Source organism: Polyodon spathula, chromosome 8, assembly GCF_017654505.1.
Source record: "Polyodon spathula isolate WHYD16114869_AA chromosome 8, ASM1765450v1, whole genome shotgun sequence".
NCBI classification, from domain to species: Eukaryota; Metazoa; Chordata; class Actinopteri; order Acipenseriformes; family Polyodontidae; genus Polyodon; species Polyodon spathula.
Window position 1 is genome coordinate 25,355,866 of NC_054541.1, and position 17,137 is coordinate 25,373,002.

At 35.5% G+C, this 17,137-nt stretch overlaps 2 protein-coding genes across 2 annotated transcripts; one reads left to right on the top strand and one right to left on the bottom strand.

Annotated features, from left to right (window-relative positions):
- Positions 1 to 1,313: 1,313 nt before the first annotated feature.
- LOC121319658 (T-complex protein 11-like protein 2) lies at positions 1,314 to 9,288 on the bottom strand. Its single transcript, XM_041257311.1, has 10 exons — positions 9,106 to 9,288; positions 6,278 to 6,463; positions 5,941 to 6,073; positions 5,599 to 5,719; positions 5,259 to 5,479; positions 4,863 to 4,999; positions 3,738 to 3,928; positions 3,351 to 3,532; positions 2,714 to 2,886; positions 1,314 to 2,281 (listed from the first exon to the last, which is right to left on the bottom strand). The coding sequence occupies exons 2-10, from the start codon at positions 6,438 to 6,440 to the stop codon at positions 2,031 to 2,033; spliced, it is 1,572 nt and encodes a 523-aa protein (XP_041113245.1). The 5' UTR covers positions 6,441 to 6,463; positions 9,106 to 9,288; the 3' UTR covers positions 1,314 to 2,030.
- An 822-nt stretch (positions 9,289 to 10,110) lies between these two features.
- LOC121319659 (actin-related protein 6) lies at positions 10,111 to 17,137 on the top strand. Its single transcript, XM_041257312.1, has 11 exons — positions 10,111 to 10,342; positions 10,898 to 11,015; positions 11,482 to 11,550; positions 12,060 to 12,183; positions 12,310 to 12,445; positions 12,720 to 12,776; positions 12,965 to 13,063; positions 13,151 to 13,229; positions 13,425 to 13,596; positions 16,186 to 16,324; positions 16,834 to 17,137. The coding sequence occupies exons 1-11, from the start codon at positions 10,275 to 10,277 to the stop codon at positions 16,961 to 16,963; spliced, it is 1,191 nt and encodes a 396-aa protein (XP_041113246.1). The 5' UTR covers positions 10,111 to 10,274; the 3' UTR covers positions 16,964 to 17,137.

Here is a 17,137-nt window from a genome sequence, read left to right on the forward strand (position 1 = left end):
ACGTTTTTATTTTTTACAAATGCAGACTATTTTTTTCCCTTTTCTTCAATAAATTGTATTATTGCTACATATACAGAACAATAATTGTTTGTGTTTTACAGTGTAAAGAAATACCAGTATAGTATATTTTACTGTGCAATTAAAAAAAAAAATGTTATTGGTGATTCATGTTAACAATCGGGAAAATAGTCTGCTGGCAAATAGTCCGCCGCGAGCTCCTCACACGCTCTCCTTAAACAAATACTTACGCAATTCAAGCCGCTGGAATTTACTGGTTTACCCAACTACTGGGAAAATTTCCCGCTATTGTGATATGTTCCCCCGCTAAAAACACAATGGGATTCCATGATTTATCTAAGGAGTGGCTTCTTTTTGATTCCTCTGTAAAATGTGCAAGGTTTAAAGTAGTTACAAAAATTTAAAATAAGAAATGTTTCGAAAGACCCAATATAGCATAAAAAATAGATATTAAAAATAAAACTTTACCTATGGAAGATGGGTGCAATCAGGACAGAGTGAGTGAGTGTGGTGTGTGTGTGTGTGTGTGTGTGTGTGTGTGTGTGTGGGGGGGGGGGGGGGGGGGGGGGGGGGGAATTGGGTTGTGCAGGTTTGGCGATAAAGACGGGAGAGGATATAAGCGAGTGGGGGGGAAAAGACCGGGACATGGTGTGGACAAAGCAAGAGTTACAGAAGGGGTGTGTGTGTGTGACACACACTCACCTCTCTATGAAAAATGCAGTTTTTTCCGTCAATGTGTTTTGTTTATAGCAGATAATAATCTACTATAATATTTGTATGTATGTATGTATATATATATATATATATATATATATATATATATATATATATATATATATATATATATATATATATATATATATATATAAAATAACACACACATTTTTTTTTTATTTGTTATTATTAAATCGTTATTAAATCGTCCAGGAAATTTCTTAAGCAAATTCATTAAAATGGGATTGATTACAAACACATCTGTGCTGAACCAGACTACCACAATAAATGCATTTAGCATGTCAGAAAACACGGTATTTTAAAACAGTTCTTACCTGTAGTATAAACAGAGATAGCAAGTGCTATGCATGTGTTATTAAGCCCTTACCAGATAGATCCAATTATTTAAAGCTTGCATTTTCATGAAATGAAATGATGAACTGCAAAAAGTCTCTCTCTTCTCTCTCCCACCGCCTCCCCAATTAATAACTGGGGTCTGTGGCAAGTTGTCACATTTAGCAATATTATTGTATTTTAGCTGGCATGTGTTTGAACAAAGAAGTACAACTATATTATATATATATATTTCTTTTGTTTATTTCACATGTCAAAAAGGTGCCAGGGTCTGTGAGCAGATGTTATGTTGTGGAAACAAACCCACCAGTAATCCTAGGAGAGGGAATTTATTTATATTATACACAACCTATAGTTTCCCTTTCTTATAAATGAATAATAACAGACATGTCCAAAAATTACCTTTATAAACAATGCATGAAAAGTTAGTCAAATATATCTAAAAAAGTGGGCCCAAAATGAGAAAAGATGCAATAATGAAGAACCCCAACTTCAACTATACTGTGTATATCAAAAAAGTAGATTATAGAATGAACATTTATCAATACAATTTCATATTTTACATAAAGCATAAACATCTAAATTTGATTCCAAAAAGTAGTCTGGTACTGATACATTTAAATCAAAATTATGTTTATATAAATATTTCTCTCTATATAATTATGAAAACCATATAACTTTTAGTACTGCATGAAAAGGCTAATTTACTTATCCAACATTCTGAATGCACGATGAAATGAGTTGACAGGTTATATATTGAGAAAAAAAAAAAAAAAAAAAAAAAAAAAAATCCATTGCAGATTACAAGTGACATCCACGCCTAAAAAAAAATGAAAGAAGTTGCCTCTCAGGTATAATTGGTTCTCAGTTAAAATAAAATCCTACGGCACAATTTCATGGAAGGAAGTGGCACAAGGTTTACTAAGCATGGTCCCATTAACTGTTCATTCAGCAGTTACAGCAGGCGTTACAGCTTCTGCAGTTCCCTGTGGTGCTTCACTTAACAGCAATTTCCGCAGGATCCTTCCATAAAAGGGACAGTACACTTGTTTATTGAAGTTGATGATGCTGTTAAACTGGGCCCTGATTACCTCCAGCTCAGGCTGAATGAGTGCAAGGCCTCCAGGAACAGCAAGTGGCTGGGTGTGGGAATTTGGAACAATGCTAAGTTTCATGTATGAGTGGACTCTGTCATCTGAAACAAAGGTGAGAGTTGCACAGGTAAACACAAGTATGCTGTTGAGTAACAGTTTTTTAAAACTTTACATTAATACTAAAAACTTAATCAAAACAAGTAGAATTGTACAAAGAAACCTTGTTATAAAGTCAGATTAACATTTTGATGAGAAGTCTTCATCATTGCAGCTTGTGTTTACAAACAACAAAAAGAGACATTAATTTATAATTGTGTTTAAATGGATGCACAAATTTTGTACACTTGTAAAATTATACATTTGTAAAGGGTCTTGAATACTTATGGAAAACAACTCCCCCATTTTTAAATATCCTTTAAATATTTATGCAATAATAATAACAGAAACTATGAGGTTGAATCTGAAGTTGTACTAGTATATAATATACTTGGAAGTTTATCATAAATTTAAGAGGTAAATTCATATTAACTTACCAATGAGATTACGGATAGAGTTGTCCTTATGCTCAATGGTGCAGATCTGCCCTGTCAGAGCAACCTGGACGTGAGCCGGGAGTGCAGGATAACCTCGCTCAGTCAGAGACTTATTCAGAGCAGTGCAAATTTGAGCACTTACATTTTCAAGTGCCTCAGTCATGTTAAATGATCTGGAGGAGACAAATAATAAGATATTGAATTAAGATATTCACAGTCATCTCTGAATGGACTTTTTCTGAAAGTCGACATTAACACAGTTTCATAACTCTGGGGGGGGTGGGGGGTGGGGGGGGGGGGTGAGTACTTATCTAATCTCAAGTCATTTTAGTTTTGTTTTTGTTTATTTTTAACCTCCTTTAACTGTTTCACAATAAAAAATTATCTTGCCTCTTCAAAGTGTTGAGTAGGTTGTGTAAATCAAAGGAAAATAAATCCCATTTAAATGCATCAAGATTTCAGGTTGTAACACAACAAACTGTGAAAATGTCGAAGGGGGGTGAATACTTACTACAGTGTGTGTGTGTGTAATATATATTAATTACGCTCAGTAAAGCAATGGGGGGCTCATACATCCAAAAGGGACTGAAGCAAGGCGCAATGCAGGTTTTATTTTTGTTTGCAGATATTTACTTACTTGCTGTGAATCCCTTCAAGAAGAACACTACTGATCTTTTTTAGCTGGTCAGCCAAAATTGGCAAGCCTGAGATGGGTCCTCCTATTGCATTGTAGACTATCAACAACACAGCTGCTACTACCTTATACAACTCCAGGCTTTTTTGGAGCTCTAGGAGGCGGGTCTCATCTGTAATCAGAGTCTGGTATAAAAGGAACAGTTGATGTTTCAGTTGATACAAACCATTCAAAATTCAGGAACTAAAATAATTCTATTACTCAAAAAAAGAAACCTCACCTTTACAGAAACATTTTAGAGCATTGTTAAATTTGACCATTACACCACAGACATGTACACAACAATAAAAAAAATAAAAGGTTTTGTCAGCCACAGACTTCAATATTCACCTCCGGCAACACTTTCTTCTGGCAGTCCCAGTCCAAAAGTTTAATGTAAAAGTTATTCAACACTGACATTGGGCTGGGGATGCCACTGGTAAGGTTTTCAGCACCAGAGGACGACGAGCTAGTGCATGGTTTTACAGCCATTAATTCATCAAGGGACTCCTTCATCCACTCAGTTGTGTGGTCCAGTGCACCTGAAAAAGGTAATTCAATGGTAAAGTAAACAGGCCATACATTAAGAATTGACTGCAAAAACATTCATTTGTTATTTTCAAATTACATTTTTGAAGGACTATACAAGAGATGGGCGGCATTTAACACAACATGATAGAGAAATTAGAAACTACAGGGGTCAGCTGTTATGGATCATGGGACTATAAAACACTACAGTACAGTGTGTAAAACTTGTTGTTGATCAGTTCATTACATTGCCTACGAATCTTGGTAAATTGACAAGGCTGATTCTTATTTCACTCCTGCATTGACAGATGGTTCAAACAGAAGTAGCTGGACTGAAGCCCAGGCTTTTGTTTTTCTCTGCTTTCCTGCAAGAGATATCAGTATCAACTGGAAACACATCTCCCATCTGTTGGGGGTTTCTTGGATGAAATAATCCTAGTTTGTTTTGTTATGAACAATGAGACATACATTGCACACAACTTCATCACTGTCCTCAGGCATTTCATCAGTTGAGCACAATAAACTGGCTAGTACATTGCTCTACCACTACTTCTGCAGTCGGGCTTTCTCTCCATCGAATAAAAAGCTGCATCAGGAGAGGCTTGCAATGACTGCTACTATAAAAATTCCTGTGACACTAAACTAAGACTGACTTTTCACGCCCAAGCAAACAAGACACCAGAAGAGTAAAAAAAAAACCAAACAAACAAAAACAAACACATGGAGCAATCATACCCATTTTTATTTTTATTTTTTTAAGACACTTAAAGAGAACCTGTGTTAGAGTCAGCATACCCTACCTATGAGGGTTTACATCATGCTAATACTTTGTAAATCATGCTTATTAACGGATTAATTAGTGTTTAAGGATGTTTTAAGTGTGAACTCCCTACAACAGAATCTCAAAAACAGTAACCAATGTTATGTTAAAGTAAACAAAGTACTTACTGGGAGTCTTGTCTAAAATAGCCTGGAACTTGGTTCTTTCATACTCAATAGACTGCATCTGCAGCTGGGGTCGAATGTTATTAATTGTAAAATTGACCATATCCATTTTCATTATGTCCAGCACACGAAAAATCTCCCTGGAAATAACATAGGGGAAATAAAAATAATTACCCAAATAAACAAAACAATCTTTAATTATATCCACAAAAGTACATTTTTGAGGATGTTAAGCAAGTCATGTATATAGGAATGCAAGGCTAACCAGAGAAAGAGTTGGTATTAATGGTATACGTTATTTTAATGTTACAGAATTATAAATATAATCTTTTTCATTATGGGTAAAACCAATGATTGATAGTTTACCGCTTAAAATACATTATATATAGCATGACTTACCGAAACAATGGGACAATGTCAGAAATATCTTTTAACTTCTTGATTTCATCATCCCGTGCCGGGGCACACAGCCTTCCCATGACTGTAATAATGTAGTTTTCTAGTCCATGGATGTCCACAGCATCGTTATCAACTTGCTGCTGTATGAGATTCATGTCTAGAACTTCGCAGATCTGGTTCCGAAGTCGATTTGCACCAGGATTGAGGAATGAGAGTAGAATCTTAAAAGATAAAAAACTTGTGTTAATTTTGATACTGTTCTTTGTCTCTAGAAAACACACTATTATAAAACAAGGGTATTTTGCTTTTGAGTGATATTTGATGTAAACCTCATTCTCACCTCTTTGATTTCTCCTACTAGTCTGATGGCATATTCATACTTAGGAGGATCTTCATTAAGTTCTGCCTCCAAGCGATCCCAAAATGCCTTGTGAACAATTTCTTTCACTTTCCTCTCCAAACTAAAAAGATCAAGCAGCAACAAACACATTCAAATGATACACAACTAAATACAGCAGAGTATCCTTACTTTGTTTTATTATAGCTTTATAAATCAAGCATCCTCGCAAAACCAGATTTTGGGGTGGGGTGGGGTGGATTTAGGAACGTACCTTGTGTGATTGCTTAAAGGAAAAAGAAATCCCCCCCCCCCCCAAAAAAAAAAAAAAAAAAAAACACTTGCCTATTCTCAGGCAGTTCAGGGTGTTCCACTTGGAAGTTTCTATTCACAACTATTTCATGTGCCAAACTCAGGTTAGACAGGTCTCTTGCAGAGGTCATAAGGTCATCAAATGTAACCATTTTAGGAGGGCTTGCTGCAGGGAATAAAAGTTTAGATTATGTTTTAGTCTGACTTGTTGAAATATAATTTAACATTTCAAGATTCTAAAGTGCCAAGAGCGAATCTACCTATGGGATATGGAAATAAACTACTTGGAACCTGAAAGTACGTCATGATAATTATAAGAGAATGTGGGGATCTTGGATTTAAATTTTTTTTAAATAAATAAGTGTCTTACATGCTGGGGAGCTTCGCTTGCTGGAGGAGTCACTGGTAAAGCTCAGTCGGGAACATTCAGTGTCACTGGATGAAGTCATGCTGTCACATCGCTCTGAGGATTCAGTGTCACTGTTCTGGTCATCGCTCGTGGAGGTGGAGGGTTGCCCGTCATTGAATGGCATCTTAATTTGTCAGGCAAACAAAACTAGAACACAAATAAAAAAGTGTTACATTAAAACAATCAAAGATACAAATATATAGGTCAACAAGAAGGTTTGACTACAGATTTTCAAAGGATCATACAGTTTTCACAAAAACAACTATAAAACATGAAAAGGGCTATGCTTTGGATTTCTAAAAAGAATCACATTTTCATGCTTAACGGATGCGATGCTCAATATTGACCAGAAAGCAGATGTTTGGTGTCGTTCATATGAGGTATAATTAAAAATAGTTACAGGGACTATTTAAACACAAGCTGTTAATACTGCAAATTACCTACAAAACTATGGGGGGGGGGGGGGGGGGGGGGGGGGGGGGGGGAATAATAGAAAACAGATAATTGTTAATTCTTCTACAGAACAGCAGTGAAACTTCTTAGTGCATCAAAAAGTGGATCAACTATTTTGCTAATGTACTTTGAAGCAGTCAGCCTGAAAGTAAGCATGGCAGCAACAGTTACACCAACTGAAGTGTGAACAGTATTAATAAAATAATAAAAACTAGATGTCTGTTTAAACAGCTGCCCAGTATGTAACCATCAACACTGATGTTAAAACAGCTTCGAACTTGTTTCCAGTGCTGTATATGATAACCCCATATTTACTGCAAACAGTTTACTGAGTCTTTCATTAAAATATGATAAACATAAACAAAACAGGTGTACCTATATGTCAGCAATAAGGAATAAAAGGAGCAACAACAGAACATATTCACATTAAAATAAAGTCTGAACTTTCTACAGTTGGCCTGCTAAGTAATTATTGGAAGCAACTGATTTGGTTTAGGTACTTACAAACCAAATTATATTAACGCACAAATAGGCATTTGTTTTGTCTACAGAAGCAAACAAGAATGTTTCACATGCACACTTCTGTGACAACACAATCTCTGCCATCCAATATTTAACATAACAGATTTAAAAATGAAAGTGAATACCCACAATCAGCAGTGGCTCTTACATGCAATATATTTAAATCATAGATAACAAGAAACTAATCAGGGCTAAATCTCAAAAGGTATTTTACAAACTACCTACCATGATGTTGAAGGCCTCTCTGAAGAAGGTAAACTGTCTACAGAATGAATCTTTAAGCACAGAGAAAGGTGCCAGGAACAGCAGACCAGAAAAGACCAATTGCATGGTTGAGTATATTAGGGGTCATTAAGGGGAAATAACTGGATTTAAGGTCAGAAGGGGGAGAGCAGTCCAAACTGAAATTCTCAGTTTTAGAGAATATCTAGAGGTAAGGGTTAAAAAAAATAAGAGTAAAATCATAGAATTTCTACTTCGACATTTCAGTGTGTTGTTTTTACATTGATGATGCTGTAAAGCTAAAAGAACTGATTGCAGGTTTATAGCCCACAGGCGTTTGAAATAGAAAGCGTTGAAAGAGAAGTATCTTGTTTAGGCGTTTGTGGTGTAGCTGTAGCATTTCTACACTAGGCATGCCTACACGAGACAGGTTACTGGCACAGGTGACGAGGCACACTCCCAAGAGTTTTCACCCAATGGTGTACTTCTGCAAACTGAGGGAGTCTCAAGCAATCATCTTTTTTTTTTATTTTAATTTTTTTTAATTTTTTTTAATGGGGTAAATGTCAGAAAGTCTGTTGTGAAGAATTGTAAGCAACCAGTTATGTAGATCAGGGAACCTACCTCTTAGTAGATAAATAGAACAGCCAAATTAAAATCGATAAAAGAAACATTTTTAACACAAATAGGGAATTGGTTGTAGACCTGTATATCTTTGCCAAGTGGATAAGCAAGTACAGTGTGTTTTTTGACGACGGCGGCTGCTGCTGGTTTGACACAAAAGAAACCCTTTACTACCGTATACCACCACTCAGCTTAGCAACTCATTTCCTATTGGCTGCTTGATCAGCCATAGAGGGACAGTTTCATGCGCTGCATGCGGTTCTACACAGAATGACGCGTCACTAGTGTTTAGCACACGTGATCTGAGCTTTTTGTGTGTGTTGCTTCAGTACCAAAACAAGAGAAGCGCTGCCAACGAACATTTAAAGACATTTCAAAACAATGGAAACAGCACTGGCATTTTAACGGCAAGCACTGTTCGACTGTAAAGACAAAAAAAAAAAAATATCAAGACGGCCTTGTATTTATAACATTTTACATTCTTAGACGTACACGAATCTACGCTGGTTAGTTTTGTCCTGATCTATGTATGTAACACACATGTTTTCATTATTGATCGAAAGTTTATTCTTCAAACGTCTCACTAATTTAATGTAAATTAGCAGACTGTGTTAGAAAAACAATTTTTTCGAATACAACTCTTATTTTTGATACTCAACATTTTATAAATAGCTGAACAGTATGTAAATAAATTATTTTAAAATAGAACTGTGATGGATTATAATTAAAATAAAACGATTAGGTTGACATTACCTCGCACTATCGAAAAAAGCAAACAAAAAAAACGACTAGCAAAACTATATATATATATATATATATATATATATATATATATATATATATATATATATATAGTAAACAACTGTACCCCCAAAGCTGTATACAAATCGAACAAGTTAACTATAGTCTTATTACTGACCAAACTGCAAAACAACAAGGTTAACAAATAAAAACATATAAAAATGTACCTTTAAAAAGTCTCCGGTTTGAGGAGACTGACAACGGGGCTCAATTTTGTAAGTGACTTCAGTAATTGATACTTGACCGTCCAATTCCTCTCCCTGTGGTGGTGAGGTGTTGTGGTGGTGTGTTTTTTTTCTTTTTTTTTTTTTTTCCTCTGGTTTAAAGGGCTCGATCTCCAGGCATAGCTACAGGGCTATTTATGTTGCAACAAGGACTGAAGCATTTTGCCATTTTAGAGGGGTAAACCAATTTGCATTATTTAATGTTACCAATGTTTTTTTGTTTTGTTTTTTAGTTTTACATACATTAAGGTATGTGTCTACATATACAAAGCTCATATCTGCATGTGTAAGTGAAAAAAAATTAAAAAAACGACATTTATTATCTGTTTGAATCCCCTCAAACAATGGTATTTCCTCTCTGAGCACAGGCTCTTTGTTTACGGATGTAACGTAATAGAAAGGCAGGCTACTATTATACAGTTGTGGGGTTTATAGGTTTGTTTTTCCGCTTTTCCGCGTGGGAATGTTAATGTTACCTAAAACTGTGAAAAGGTGAATAGTTTTTTTCGGTTTAAACTACATGCCATTATTAGTCTGGATTTTTTTTATATCCATATATGTTGTATTTTCCACGAATTTTATTTAAACCAAACCAAATATGTATAACATTCCACATTATCGAGCATTTCTTAATAAAAACATATTATTGATGGTAGTTGTGCCAACTGTGTCTGTCATAGATCTCTGTAATTGCCCTTACATACAGCATGTATTACATCGTGTTAAATGTACATTTACACTTTTTGCTACAGTATTTCATATGAATGATAGCAAAAGATAATAATGCTATACTACAGTTTGGTAGCACAAAGCATTAAACATGTATCGGCAAATGTAATAAATACATTGGATAAAAACAACAATCGCTAATAATAATAAGGCTTATATTTCAGGCGGAACTATTGTTTTTCTGTCAGTTTTCTAGCACGGACATATTAACTGAAGACCAGGCATCTGAAATCTCATTGGTCCTTGGTGTAGTCGTGTAGATTGAGAAACGCAAACAATTATTGCTGCTTTTGGAGGAGTTTAATAGAGTTAAAACAAACAAAACCAAAAATATAAATATTTATGTTTTATTTTTAAAGTTGAAACCTTGTTTTGTCATAGCAATGGCAACTCTAGTTCTTGACAACGGAGCTTATACGGCTAAAATAGGATACAGCCACGAAAACGTCAGGTTGGTTTGTACTATATTGACTATTGTATTTAAAACACATAGCTAAAACAAAAACACGAATGCAAACATTAACATGGTTAAATTACGATTTGTATTTTATTACATAAACATTGTGCTGTTATTAATATGAAAACAAGGCCAGCGCACCCTATAATTTGTTGTGAAATTTAGAGCTAAATTAACGTTTGTATGTATTATAAGAACACGAGTGTGTGCTAATGGTTGAATACAGTAATTTAAATCGTCCTCCAACCTCTAGGGTTGCCCATTTTAAACTATCTTTAGAACTCCCAAATTGATAAAATACGAAACATTGATAATATTACGTCTATAGTTTTGACACACAATAAATATTTTGCGTCTTTTGCAGTAGTGCTTTATATTGATTTGTGTACCTTGTGCTCAGTTTGTGATATTGGCATTTATTGTCCCGGAATGACATATTGAAGTCCCGGGACACATTCCTCAAAACCGTCACGATCCAGGGGAAACGAGAACAGGTGGTCTTATTACCTCTCTCTCACTATCCGTTAAACCTCTTTGTTTCTCTTTCAGTGTAATACCCAATTGCCAGTTTCGCTCAAAAACAGCAAGACTGAAAACATTTACTGCCAATCAGATTGATGAAGTTAAGGATCCGTCTGGGCTGTTTTACATTCTTCCGTTTCAAAAGGTGGGTTCTGAGCTAGTTGCAGGTTTTTTTTTTAAATATATATTTTTTATAATTTACAATCCCGTATCCTGCTGTGAAGTGTTGTTTAAGGTAAATTGCTATTACTAAGGAATACAGTATGTTCTTCATTCACTAGATGTCATGTACAGTAGCTATTTTGTTTAGAGTTTCTCAATTGTAGTATTTTTATCCAGCCAGTCAAATAAAGTAATTAATTGATGTTATAAAAGTTGTTTAACAATTCAGTTTCATTATTTATATTGCTGCACTTGTGACTCATATCAATTAAGTGTTCACACTTGCTTTTTACTTTCTTGAACATCAAGTCTAAAATTAATAAAGGATACAACTGATCCATCCTGAGTGTGCGACCCATCCAGTCTCTGCAAACAACAAACAAATGGAGTTTGGTTTGTCTTTTACTCAACATGTTTGACGACTAAACAGACAAATGTTTGTTTTGCAGGGCTATTTAGTAAACTGGGATGTCCAGAGGAAAGTGTGGGATCAACTATTTGGAAGGGAAATGTACAAGGTATAAACAAAATGCCATTCTCACAAACCATACTGGAAATGTCATAATTAAAGAAACAGATTATTTGTTTCTAACCTCATGAAATATTTTCTAATTTCAGCTAGTGCAGTGCAGTGCATTAGAACTTGCCCTTGTTTCAGCAACAGTGGGATCTGCTATCAGTACATTTACATTACAGGATACATGGGGGGGGGGGGGGGGATCATATTCACTGTCCAGTTGTGATAAGAGTCTGTTTGATTCCAGATTGTAATATGGCCTAATAATACACAGTCTAAAGGTAACAGGTTTTGGTCTGTCTAATTAACGTTGCAGTAAAAGATTGGTGTTTTGAATCGTTATATATATGTGTGTGTGTGTGTGTGTGTATATATATATATATATATATGAATATATATTCTATATATATATATATAATATATATATATATAATATTATAATGGCAGCAGCATACAGTGCCCTACATTTTGCAGAAACTATAATGTAATAATACTTTTTGTGTCTAAAAGGTTGATTTTGCAGACACCAGTATAGTGATCACAGAACCATACTTTAACTTCACTTCAATTCAAGAATCCATGAATGAAATTTTGTTTGAAGAATATCAGTTTCACTCTGCTCTCAGAATTAATGGTAAGTAGATGATTTTGCTAGTATGTTTATTGGCATTAATGTATGTATCTGGTAATTATAGTGTAGCAAACAACTTAAACACAGTGGAGGCAGATACTGTAATAACCCACTTTCCTTTTCTTTCAGCTGGATCCTTAAGTGCTCACAAATATTTTCAAGACAACAGTTCAGAGCTGTGCTGCATTGTTGTGGATAGCGGATACTCCTTTACACACATAGTGCCATACTGCCGGGGTAAAAAAATGAAAGACGGCATATGCAGGTAAAACCCCTATTTGGTGAGATTCTTTCACTACAAAGGTTAGAAATTCACCATCAAATTCAAACCCTTCAGAAAGCTTGTAGGTTTAACTTTTTTCATATTCTATGCCATTTTGGGTCAGCACCTACATGAAAGATTTATGAACTTGGGCTGTGCACTAATGACTATTATATATATATATATATATATATATATATCTATAATATATATATATTATATATATATATACTTACACTCTGACTGACATTTATGTATACTTATTTTTGTATTGTAGGCTTAATGTTGGTGGAAAGCTCCTGACCAATCATTTAAAAGAGATCATTTCATACAGGTAATGACTGTTGTGCACTAGAGTTTATTCAGTGCATTTTAAATGTTTAACTTTCTCTACTTTTAAAATGGGGTGCTTGACAAATTTTTATACATTATTACAATAGCAGTGGAATTATATTGGTTACTCAATTGTATTGTCTTTTTTTTTTGTTTTACCAAAACTGTTTATTTGTCTTAATGTTAAAGGCAACTTCATGTTATGGATGAGACTCATGTTATTAATCAAGTTAAAGAAGATGTATGCTATGTGTCTCAAGACTTCTACAAGGACATGGAAATAGCTCAGTAAGTACCTCCACGATTTATTTTTTCAACTTAGAGCCTATTTAATTAAAATATGACATGGCCTCCAATTTATGTATTTCCTTCTAGGTTAAAAGGAGAAGACAACACAGTGATGAGAGATTATGTGCTCCCAGATTTCAGCACAATCAAAAAGGGCTTTTGCAAGGTAAAGACTCACCACTGTTTATAAAATAAAATACAATGGTAACACAAAAAGCAGCTTGGTTGGGTTAACTAAGGGATTCTTGTTGTAATGTCATAACATTAATGTGTGTTTAGGTTTAAAAACAAAGCATTCCACTCCCCCCCCCCCCCCCCCGGTATAGTGTTAAGTGTGTTCTTATAATTTCTTTATTTGTAGCCTCGGGAAGAGATGAATTTTAGCGGAAAATATAAAACAGGGGAGCAGATACTCCGTCTCAGCAATGAGAGGTTTGCTGTTCCTGAAACAGTATTCCACCCATCTGATATTGGAATTCAGGAGATGGGTATTCCAGAAGCTATTGTCTACTCTGTGCAAAACCTGCCTGATGGTAAGAGGGGATGGGGGTGTAGTAACTAGGGTTTTAAAATCCCATTGTTTTGTGTAACCTTTCTCCTAACATAAACTTCTCTGAGCAGCCCCCTCTTCTGTATGTATTAGAGGTATTAGTACTGAATCACAGTGTCTCATTCAGGTAAATTGTTTTCTGTGCCCTTTACCTGTCCCACAGTTTCAGTAAAGCAAGATGGCAAAATTTGATACATTTAGTTCAAAGTTGATTTTATCACTCCACAAAAAAATGATTGTGGGAGAAGCATAGTAGGTGCAGACAGGTCTGATTTCATCATGTCCATGACTTATCTATATCACAAATGCAACTGTTGGCTTTCTAGCACAATAACATAACATACAGATAGTTTTAAGGTATTATAGCACCAGTTCACCTCATTGTGGTGTGAATTACTAGACTTAAACATACCACCTGGTGGCCAAGTATAGAATTTGCAGTTCCCTTAATGCAGTATATACAGCTCTGGAAAAAATTATCAGTTTCTCTGGTTTTACTATTTATAGGTATGTGTTTGGGTAAAATTAACATTTTTGTTTTATTCTATAAACTACTGACAACATTTCTCCCAAATTCCAAATAAAAATACTGTCATTTAGAGCATTTATTTGCAGAAAATGACAACTGGTCAAAATAACAAAAAAGATGCAGTGTTGTCAGACCTGGAATAATGCAAAGAAAATAAGTTCATATTCATTTTTAAACAACACAATACTAATGTTTTAACTTAGGAAGAGTTCAGAAATCAATATTAGGTGGACTAACCCTGATTTTCAATTACAGCTTTCATGCGTCTTGGCATGCTCTCCACCAGTCTTTCACATTGATGTTGGGTGACTTTATGCCATTCCTGGTGCAAAAATTCAAGCAGCTCTGTTTTGTTTGATAGCTTGTGACCATCCATCTTCCTCTTGATCACATTCCAGAGGTTTTCAATGGGGTTCAGGTCTGGAGATTGGGCTGGCCATGACAGGGTCTTAATCTGGTGGTCCTCCATCCACACCTTGATTGACCTGGCTGTGTGGCATGGAGCATTGTCCTGCTGGAAAAAACAATCCTCAGAGTTGGGGAACATTGTCAGAGCAGAAGGAAGCAAGTTTTCTTCCAGGACAACCTTGTACTTGGCTTGATTCATGCGCCCTTCACAAAGACAAATCTGCCCGATTCCAGCCTTGCTGAAGCACCCCCAGATGAGTCAAATTTTCAGCTTTGCCCAACACCTGGTCATATAATGGTTAGACGGAGACCTGGAGAGGCCTACAAGCCACAGTGTCTCGCACCCACTGTGAAATGTGGTGGAGGATCGGTGATGATCTGGGGGTGCTTCAGCAAGGCTGGAATCGGGCAGCTTTGGCATGAATCAAGCTAAGTACAAGGTTGTCCTGGAAGAAAACTTGCTTCCTTCTGCTCTGACAATGTTCCCCAACTCTGAGGATTGTTTTTTCCAGCAGGACAATGCTCCATGCCACACAGCCAGGTCAATCAAGGTGTGGATGGAGGACCACCAGATTAAGACCCTGTCATGGCCAGCCCAATCTCCAGACCTGAACCCCATTGAAAACCTCTGGAATGTGATCAAGAGGAAGATGGATGGTCACAAGCTATCAAACAAAACAGAGCTGCTTGAATTTTTGCACCAGGAGTGGCATAAAGTCACCCAACATCAGTGTGAAAGACTGGTGGAGAGCATGCCAAGACGCATGAAAGCTGTGCTTGAAAATCAGGGTTAGTCCACCTAATATTGATTTCTGAACTCTTCCTAAGTTAAAACATTAGTATTGTGTTGTTTAAAAATGAATATGAACTTATTTTCTTTGCATTATTCCAGGTCTGACAACACTGCATCTTTTTTGTTATTTTGACCAGTTGTCATTTTCTGCAAATAAATGCTCTAAATGACAGTATTTTTATTTGGAATTTGGGAGAAATGTTGTCAGTAGTTTATAGAATAAAACAAAAATGTTAATTTTACCCAAACACATACCTAGAAATAATAAAACCAGAGAAACTGATAATTTTGCAGTGGTCTCTTAATTTTTTTCCAGAGCTGTATATAAAAAAGGCGGGGGGGGGGGGACTACCTCAGGTGCTAATATCTCTTAACCTCTTGAGCTGCCTATTCCTTATTTTTTATTTTCTCAAAACGTTCGAACTGGGTCTTCCCATATTGAGGCCATGTGACTTTTTGGTTTATGGATTATAAAGACCTAACGCTTCGGTACTATAAATGTATTCTGTAGGACAAGATGGATATCAAGTGTTTTATTGTACAAAAGTTTTAAAAGCAGTCGCTACCACAGTATCAAATACTAGTACCCAGATAATATTTGAGTTAGCGACTTTATATGTGCAGGGTTTTATAAAACTGCATGCAAAATGTGTTGTTTGTCACATCATGTTTACACACTGTTCAAATAACTGATCTTATAAAATGCTCTTGGTTAGCTTTTAAAAGTAATATGATTCTGAATTATTTATTTCTAAAATGTCTGACAGCAACCGTAAACCAGATTTCTTTAGCTTATTTTATTAACATTTGTTTTTTTTTTTTTTTTTTTTTTTTTTCTTCAGAAATGCAGCCCCACTTCTTTAAAAACATTGTGCTGACAGGAGGCAATACCCTCTTTCCTGGGTTCAGAGACAGAGTTTTCAAAGATGTCAGATCCCTCACGCCAACGGATTACGAAGTGTCAGTAGTGCAGCCTGAAAAGTAAGTTATGAAAATGAATTGTGTTTTTAATCTGACAGTTTAAGTATGCCGTAAATTGGGGTTTGTATGGGTCCAGAGTGGCTATAAAACGGTATTAACTGTTTCATCAAAGATCATTCACAGTAATATAAGTAAAATGGCTACACCAAAGGAGATTTTTTCAAACATCTGTCCTGTAGGGTAGGTGATGCTACAGTCTAGCCCGAGAATATATATCCATCATTTTTAATTTAACACCACTGTCAAATAGACAGAGCCAGTGGTGCAATTCAATTGCTAAGTCTTTAATCCCGCCTGTCGTATTGTATCCATATCTTCACAGCAATAACTGAATTATAAGAAAAACTACCAGTAAATTATGAAGGCTGTATCTTGGGAACCACTTCTTTGAAATGTGTCTTGGTCTTTTATTTTAAGTTGTAGATGTAGGTCACCATGGCTTGATTTAGTTCAAGACACTGAACCCAGGATATGAGTGAAGTAATGCCATACCTTTTATTTTGTTACAGTCCAATCTCCTACTCTTGGGAAGGTGGGAAACTGCTGTCTGATAATCCAGACTTTGATGAGATGGTTGTTACTAGAGAAGATTATGAAGAAAATGGACACTGTATATGTGAAGAGAAATTTGATATTTAATGTCCTCCTTCTCGGTGAATGCATTGTAAATATTTCCCCAAGACTGATGATCAGCAAATAAATGTGTAGCTAATTCCTAATTACTCTTTCACCATTATAATTAGGACTTCTGATTTTCAGTTTTCAACCGATAAAAAAACAATAAAACACATGCAAAAAAAAAAAAAAAAAAAA